We start from the raw sequence: 8,325 nt of genomic DNA, 5'->3' as shown, positions 1-8,325 counted from the left end.
TCCATATATCTATATATATACTTATATACACACATGCACTCAACATCATATGTAGCCCCCAAAATAATAATAAAAAAAATCATAAAAAATAAAAACTGAACTCCCTTTTTACCACGTCAGAGCTATAAAAACCTGCAGTCCACACAAAGTTAGCCCGGAGGAGGCTGTTGCTGTTGGATGTGGGAGGTGCTGATGCTGGCAGGCAGGGAGGGAGGGAGGGAGGGAGGGAGGGAGGGGTGAGGTGGTGGCGTGGAATGCAGGGCCTATTCTTCAGCCCCCCTCCCTGTCCGAACGGGCCACATTCTAGATATTTGTTTTTTTTTAAGATTCACATTATGCTGGAAGAAGACTAACTGGCCGCAGACGCCGCCTGGGGGGGCAGGCCGCCGCCGCCGCCGAGAACACTGGAGTCGAGCGTGAATGCTTATCTACCGCCCCCCGACCTGCGGGGACGAGAAGAGCAGCCGTCAGTCGGAGCGGACCGGACCAGTTCTGGGGTTTTAACCCGGTCCGTTCGCGGTCCTCACCTGTCTTCACCACTGCGGCGGCACGTAGCTGTAGCTGGGGGTGCCGGGGGTCCGGTACGTGGGCATCGACACTGGATGGGGGGCAACGGGCGCTGGTGATGGACTCGTCAACAAAGTTCCTGGAGAGAAGAGCCGATGCATCACGATTAAAGGGACAGTTCAAAAACTTTGGAGAGAGTTTCTGTAGGAAGACCCCGACGCTCCCCGAAGGCCAGAGATCAGGATTTCTACCCAGAACTCCTCCAAGACTCCAACTTTCAGTTTGTCCTCGCGCTCGGTGAGGAGCCCTTAAAGTGCACGTTTGTATTACGGTGTGCACGTTTTAGAAACATTCACTCGGTCATCCAGTTTTCTTCCGTACGTTTGTCAGCGCACGTTCAGATCTTCCAGGACAATCCTGCTCCTTTCAGCTCCTTTCAACTTCTTCTACTGTTTCAGCTACTATTTAGCCGTTTTTAATAGGGGTGACCCGATTTCCTTAATTTTGGGAAATCGGCCGATACTTGCATGAGAAACCGATTTTAGCGATTTTTTTGGGGAAAAAAATAAATAAATATATATATATATATTCCACTTTTTAAAACTCATTTCTGCTTTTGTCAGCAAACGTGTTCTTTCTGCTTCCATCTGCTAATTTAAGCTTGTTCTAGCTATACAGCTACCTTTTAAGCATTTTTAGCTAATTTAAGCTGTTTTCAGAAAAAAATAATCTATTTTGTGGTCGTTTCTGCTTCTTTCATCTTAATTACAGTAACTTCTTTTTTTATTTTTGATAATTTCAGCTTGTGCTCCTTTCAGCTAGTTTCTTCTATTTTGGCTTCTATTTAGCCGTTTTATGCTATATTTAGCTTTTTCAACTAATTCCACTTTTTTTTTTTTTTTTTTGCTCATTTCAGCTCTTTCCACTTCCTTCTGGTAGTTTAAGCTTGTTCTAGCTTTACAGCTACCTTTTTAGCATTTTTAACTAATTTCAGCTGTTTACAGAAAAAAATATTTTGTGCTAACTTCTGCTTCTTTCAGCCAAATTAACTTATTTCAGCTTATGCTCCTTTCAGCTTATTCCTGCTAGTTTCTGCTATTTAGCCGTTTTTATGCTACATTTAGCTTTTTCAGCTAATTCCACATTTTTAGCTCATTTCAGCTCCTTCCACTTCCTTCTGGTAGTTTAAGCTTATTTCTGCCTTTTCAGCTACTTCTCAGCTATTGTTTTTTTTTTTGCTAATTTCAGCTTTTTTAGCCAATTTCCTAAATTTTGTGCTTATTTAAACAAAATTAAAGGAAAAGTGTGTTGTTTATTCTTTCTTCTGTTAATTAAGGCTTGTTCTTCCATTTCAGCTACAATTCAGCAGTTATTTTTAGCTAATTTCAGCTGTTTTTCCAACAAATTCTTCAGCAATAAGCATTCACACTGCACTTTCGCAGGAAAGTTAATTTCTCTACTTAATGTTTTGCTCAGATTTTTATTTTTTAGTCTCCCCATAAGAAACTAAAAGACTCATTTCAGACGACAACACGTTTCTTAAAGTTTTCCTCCTAATAAATCTAACGGCATGGTTGGAGTTTCCTTGACTTTTAAGCAAAGCGCGCATGTTAACAGTTGGTGCTCGGAGTATTACACCAAACTTTAGCTCATATCTCAAACTGGCTGGATTACGGTTATTTCTGCGCTGGCTTCGGCGCTCATTCTGAATTACGTTGCACTAAAAGTTTAATCAGGTGACGACGTGCATCTGATGATTACGTCCTAAAAGAGTTTAGATTAAAAGCTTCCAGCGGGTTATGAGATATTTTAACACTTCAACAAAAAACACTTCTGCCTTTGGTCAGCAGGTGATAGTTAATATCTTACCTGTTGCAGATAGCCACGTGAGCAACCTCCGCTTGGAAAAATGGAATTTAAATCCGACAGGATCGATTCTGCCGTCGTCTTAAAACGACTCCAATCGTCTAAATTTTATAGCAATTCACGCCAACGCTACTTTACAAACCCTTCCAAGACCACTAGTGTCATCTTAGACTGCGACTCTGGCAGAAGATTTATATAACGTGGCACCAGAAGTGCTACCGTTCACTGCCGTCAAAATCAAATACAATTCCACGAGCCATCTCCAGAAGGTAAGATACTGACTGCTCACAACTTGGCTACAGAACTTCTTAACGTGTGACGAGCAGCAGCTCACCAGCTGACATGGCCATGGTTGTGCCGGCTACCATCCCCATGGCGACGCCGTTGGGGCGGGAGGGATGAATGGGCGGGGCATACATAGCCGCAGGCATCCCGTTGGGCTGCACCACCGTGGTGTGATGGATGACGTGCGGCGGAGCGGCGTACAGCGGCTGGGTGTAGTAGGTGCCTTGTTGCTGTGAAGGTATCAACGCCTGGAACAAACACGACAGCTCAACGTGAGCAGAGCGCAGGAAGCAGAACGTGACGACGTCACCGGCACTCACTGACCTGCGCGTACGGGCTCTGTTGGGCGTAGCTGCTCCTGACGGGGTAAACGGCCGCAGGGTACGGGTTCGGCGAGGAGGAGTAGGGTGGCACCGTCCCGTTGTTGGGGGAGCAGGACATTTTGAAAGGAGTGCCCGGAGCGTAGCCTGGAGAGAGAAGAGGCCTCGTATTACAGAACCACCAAGACCCGTTCAGGTTTCAAGACTCGGTCTTTACTGACACCAGGTGTGTCCAAACATTCTCATGTGGAACAAAACTATCCAGATGAAAGGACTGGTGGGCCACAAACATGTGAATTTAACTCTCAACTAGGTCTGTCACGATAACAAATTCTGCTGGGCGATTAATTGTCTCGGAAATTATTGCGATAATATTGTTTGAAATTTAACAAGAATTAGTAATTATTGTCAAATTTAAGAAGAAATTTTTATTTATGTAGTACCTTTGTTGACCACTGGATGGCAGTAAAAGGCTGTTTTTAACTAAAGGATGGATAGTGAGGGAGCGAGCAGCGTGTCTCTTTAAGAAAAATGGGAGGGAGGCCTCTTGACGTGACATGGGCTGTGTCTCTTTGGTTCTCAAAATGGCAGCCACTCGGTGATTTGAGCTCTTTAGCAGTTTTCACGCAAAGCTTTTAATTAAAATAAAAATAAACAAATCAGTAAACGAGTTCTCGGCTTCTTTTTGCAGAGAAAAACAACTTTTTACACGAAGGCACGAATTTCAACCGTGAATTTTCGAGCTTTGACAAGAGGGAGGAAATAGGAATATCGTTTTTCATTTGTTTTACCGTTAAACCTAAACATCACATTTAAAAAAAAGATCAACTAATTTACAGAAAGTCTGCATCGACCTCTTGAGCCTGCAGGACAAAATGATGGCGTTCTTAAACTGCAGCTGTGGGCCGCACAAAATCACTCGGCCGCACTTTGGACACCTGTGATTTATACCGTTTAACGTACCAGGAAGCAAGTCCTATTTTTATTTTTATTAAATTTATTTTAAAAAGGACTTAAAATGAAGCGATGCACAAAAGCACATTGATGTTTTTACAGCAAGTTGCTTCAAGTTTGTTGAAAACCGTTCGTCTATTCTAATATCTAATTTAACTATTAAAAAAAAATCCAGTCCATATTCGGCTGATTTCAGGACAGATTTAATGTGCACGTTTACAGTGCACGTGACCTCGAAGCCGTCACGTTTGCTGCAGAAAGTCAAATACATCAAAAGCCTGAACTGCCCAAGACCGTTGTCGTTTTAAACCTTGTTGGGTCAAAGTTATGCTGAGTTGGACCCCCCCCCCCCAATAACGCCGTTAATGTCCAACCCAATCAGAAGCCACCGTCCCGTGTACCCCTCAGCTGTTCCGGTTCATTCTTACCGCTGGCGAAGGCCGGGTTGGCTCCGGCGTAGACACCGGGGGTGTACGCTGGGGCGGCTGCGTAGCCAACAGGGAACCCGGCTGCTGCAGCCAAACAGGAAAAAGGATCAACTGTAGGAACTCGTCCTTTATTTCTCCTGCCTGGGCTTCTGAAGGTGACCTTACCTGGGTAGCCTAAACCCTTGGTGTTGGGAAAGGGGACCCCTGCTGGTGCAGGGCTGTAGATGGGATTCATTCTGGTCGTCTGCTCACAGCTGCTGGGTGGAAACAAACAAACGTCCATTTAAACGGAATTAATTTAATCACAACTTGGGAATTTCATGGATTTGATGCAAACACTTCCAGCTGTTTCTTCTGTGTTCCCCACCCTTTACATAAGACTTTTACATTTAACCGAATGAAATGTTCCGACATCTGTCGGCCAGCCATCCCAGAGGATCGTCAGGGAGCCGAGCTTCACGCTCGAAGCTACGGCCGTTTTATTTCTATAAAACCAAACCCCCGTATGTGGTTTAAAAAACAACAACGTGAAAATCTCACAGACAAAAAGGAGTTACGGTTGGCTCGTCAATCAAGATGATTTATACCAAACAAGAAGAAAACGTGAAGAAAATCTAACTTTTCCAGCTCATCACCAACAGACCCCAAAGGATAAAAGAACTGCATTAATCTTTTAAAGGGCAACGTGAGGTTTAAAACATTTAAAGAATTTGCATTCCAGCTGATAAAAAATAAATTAGGAACTGTTTTCCAGAAGTCGACTGGTGAGAGTTTTTTTTGGTTTTACACCAGGTACTGATCTTTATGGATCAGGAGACTCGTATTTAATGGAGTCAGGTCCAGGGAAGAACCCAGACTCAAAAACAATTAGTTGTTCGCTCGAAATTATAGTAAATGTGTGTCTCAGTCTAACATTTACTTAAAAAATGCACTTTAATGGTCAAATTAGCTGCATTTCACCGAGGCGGTGCAGCTGGTTTGACGTTCGGTCCAGGCAGCGAGCAGAATGAAGGTGGGGTTATATGGCAGGCTGACTGTGTCATTAATAGCTGGTGAAGCTTCTCAGTCATCCAGGACATGGTAAATTCAAAAAAAGCTCAAGACAAAAACAATAAAATATAAAAGTAAAATATAATAAGTAAAGTCCAGTTGTTTTTGTCTCGAACTTTTTTGAATGTGTCATTATAGCCACGTTTACCTATTACATGATACAACATTATGCCATACAGCTACTTCTACTCTGCTGCCATCAAGTGGCTGAAAGTGGTACTGCTCAATTTTGTTTCAGTCAAAATGAATTAAAACGGTCATATCGCAGAAAAAAATGGTTTATAAATATGGAAAAAAAAAAAACAAATATGTCGCTTCGGCTTGTAAGTCGCAGGGCGTGCAAATTATGCAAAAAAAGTGTGACTTGTAGGCCGGAAAATACGGTAATACCTCCAGCAAGTTCTGGGTCTGCCCCGGGGTCTCTTCCCAGTAGCCATGATCTAAACCTCATGACCACAGGTCAGGGTCGTAACATAGACAGACCAGTGAGTCCAGGTCTTTGCCTTTCAGCTCTTTCTTCACCACGACCAACCAAAGCAACAACCTCATCACTGACGAGACCCTGCTCCATTCTACTGTCACTCAAGACGCCCACACTCCAACATGTATTTCTCATTTAACAAAAATAACTGCTGAACTTTAATAAAATAATGTGTGTACTTAAAAAAAATAAGATAAAAAAAAAAAAACAGCAACCATGGCAGATTGCTGGTTTTTGAAAAGTGTCCAACAGTAATGGGTCCATGACAACTGGATCCATAATGAGCCTTCTTTAATCTGCAAAACATACACGAGTATACAAATAATTCTTCTGTAGGGACAAAAAACTTTTAAAAACTGCATTATTTGTAGTAATATCACAGTCCTGAATTAATAAATTAGCCATCAGAAGCGCCAGTTTTCAAAGAGCACCATAAAAAAAAAAAACCTGTATTAATTTAAATTAAACAATTAGGTGTTTGTAAACAAAGTATTGGTTAAAATCCACATTAAAGCAACAACACAACTCGTTTGATTTCCAGGTGACGATGCTCAAAGATGGAGACTCGGTGCTGCCCTCTAGCGGCGAGGATGAAAAACACCATGACATCACTTTTTTTTTAAAGAACTATAAATAGGGATAAAACTATAATTAATTACAAAACATATACGGCATTAAAGGTTTTATATAAAGAAAAAAGTGTCAGCCTGTGAAGGATAATTAACCTGTCAGTGACGTTTGAAGGTAAACACACCGACTCTTTGTTATTAATAGCTAGCTTAGCTTGAGAAGCTGCAGCACCTGCGGCTGTCCGAACCGGTCCGGTGCCTCCACGTCGGGCTCGGGTGTCCAGTCTGATTCGGACGCGCGGAGCCGCCGGAGCATGCACGGACAGCGTGCACAGATGACGGGACAGGCTTGTTGTCAAAAGGCCGCTGCAGCAGTGACGCCTGTCCCGACATCACCTGCGCATCTGACCGGTTCGGTTAAAAAAACAAACTCAACCTCGGCGACTTACCGTTCACCGTTTTCACCGAGTGTTTGTCCGCTGCCCCGCTGCTCTGCTGCTGAAACAAAATGAAGCTAGCTGCTGTTTTTGTTCCCCGATGCTGTGCTTAACTCTTTTGAGCACCGCGCGTCACTTCCGGGTAGAGTCACGTGATCTGCAAAACGCGAGGCCTCGCTTTTTAATTTTAGAATCATGATACTGATGATTTTGTTGTTCGGAACATTAAAAAAACAATACATTTAGTTGTATTTTTACTCAGAACTGAAGACGATTAGATTTTTTTAAGTTTACAGGTTAAATTTAAAAATATTTAACCTTTTTATTAAACCAAAAATGCAAAAGTTAAGAAATGTATGTCAGCAAGTTTGTCTAAAGTGCTGAATTCGGAGCTATTAAAGCTAAAATAAACGTTAGGAAAAGTAGCTAAATGTGAGCTAAAATCTAAATAAGTTATGGAGCTAAATGCTAAAAATAATTAGGATAAGTAGAAACTATATGCATTAAAGGGCTGGATAAAATTAAAAATACAAACATAGCTAAAAGCTAAAAATAAATAAAAATGTTACTAATTGACTTTTATGAATGTGAATGTTTTTGTTCAGAGCCCTGAGATGACTTCTGTTGTGACTTGGCACTATATAAATAAACTGAATTGAATTAAAAATAACAAAATGCATGCTAAAATTAAAAAATGTGCAGCAAACGCGCCAAGTAGCTAAAAGGTATAAGAAAGCTACGGGGGTCAAAACACTAATTAGAAGCTGAAAGTAGCAAGGGCCTGGTAGATTGCTAAAATGAGCTTAATAAGCAAACAAAAACAACAAAAAAAAGCAAAATGCTAAAAGCTAATAAATGGTGAAATACTAGCTAAATGCAGCTGTAGCTGAAAGCTCAAGTAGCTCAAGGGTAGATAAAAGCCAAATATTTCAAAAGCTAGCTAGAATCTAATAGTAGCAAAATGCTGAGTAAAAAAATATGAAATTTTTAACTAACATAGTAAAATATGAGCTAAAACTGGAAAAATGCGAGCTAAAAGCAGCAAATCCCTAGTCAAAAGCTATAGTAGTCCAAAGGTGGATAAAAGTTCAAAGCTAGTTAAAAAAGTTAAAACAAAATTATAGCGAAAACTTAAAATAGTTTTAAAAAATAGCCTAAATCTAAAAATGGTACAATGCTAGCTAAAAGTAACAAAATGTTGGCTAAAAGCTAGAAAAGTGAAAGTCTAGCTACACAGAGTGAAATACAAGCTGGAAGCCAAAAGTAGAACAATAGCTAAGAGCTTAAAGTAGCTAAAGGCTAGCTAACAGTAGCTAAAAGTAAGACAAATATAGCCAGTTTGCTGAAGCAGACAGACAGACAGACAGACAGACAGACAGACAGATAGATAGATAGATAGATAGATAGATAGATAGATAGATAGATAGA

At 41.2% G+C, this 8,325-nt stretch overlaps 1 protein-coding gene across 3 annotated transcripts; it reads right to left on the bottom strand.

Annotated features, from left to right (window-relative positions):
- Window positions 1-211: 211 nt before the first annotated feature.
- On the bottom strand, window positions 212-7,052 carry fam168b (family with sequence similarity 168 member B). 3 transcript variants are annotated; one of them, XM_037694404.1, is made up of 7 exons: window positions 6,910-7,052; window positions 4,526-4,614; window positions 4,361-4,444; window positions 2,983-3,125; window positions 2,708-2,906; window positions 528-646; window positions 212-443 (listed from the first exon to the last, which is right to left on the bottom strand). In XM_037694404.1, the coding sequence occupies exons 2-6, from the start codon at window positions 4,593-4,595 to the stop codon at window positions 534-536; spliced, it is 609 nt and encodes a 202-aa protein (XP_037550332.1). In that variant the 5' UTR covers window positions 4,596-4,614; window positions 6,910-7,052; the 3' UTR covers window positions 212-443; window positions 528-533. The 3 variants fall into 3 exon arrangements, with proteins under 3 accessions (XP_037550332.1, XP_037550330.1, XP_037550331.1); XM_037694402.1 differs by lacking the exon at window positions 6,910-7,052 and having other exon boundaries at window positions 4,526-4,691; XM_037694403.1 differs by lacking the exon at window positions 6,910-7,052 and having other exon boundaries at window positions 4,361-4,441; window positions 4,526-4,691.
- Between the last annotated feature and the right edge of the window lie 1,273 nt (window positions 7,053-8,325).

The sequence above is a fragment of the Nematolebias whitei genome, chromosome 20 (genome assembly GCF_014905685.2).
Source record: "Nematolebias whitei isolate Nwh7 chromosome 20, NemWhi1, whole genome shotgun sequence".
NCBI classification, from domain to species: Eukaryota; Metazoa; Chordata; class Actinopteri; order Cyprinodontiformes; family Rivulidae; genus Nematolebias; species Nematolebias whitei.
The sequence above is the reverse complement of the archived record's forward strand: the minus strand, read 5'-3'. Positions and strand labels throughout refer to the sequence as shown.

Excerpts from the sequence above, each read along its gene's own strand:
- fam168b (XM_037694402.1), bottom strand. The coding sequence starts at position 4,643 with ATGGACGTTTGTTTGTTTCCACCCAGCAGCTGTGAGCAGACGACCAGA. Across the intron at positions 3,126-4,360 it reads CAACCCGGCCTTCGCCAGCG|GCTACGCTCCGGGCACTCCT; the intron begins GTAAGAATGAAC and ends TTCTCTCTCCAG. Across the intron at positions 647-2,707 it reads AACCATGGCCATGTCAGCTG|GAACTTTGTTGACGAGTCCA; the intron begins GTGAGCTGCTGC and ends TCTTCTCTCCAG.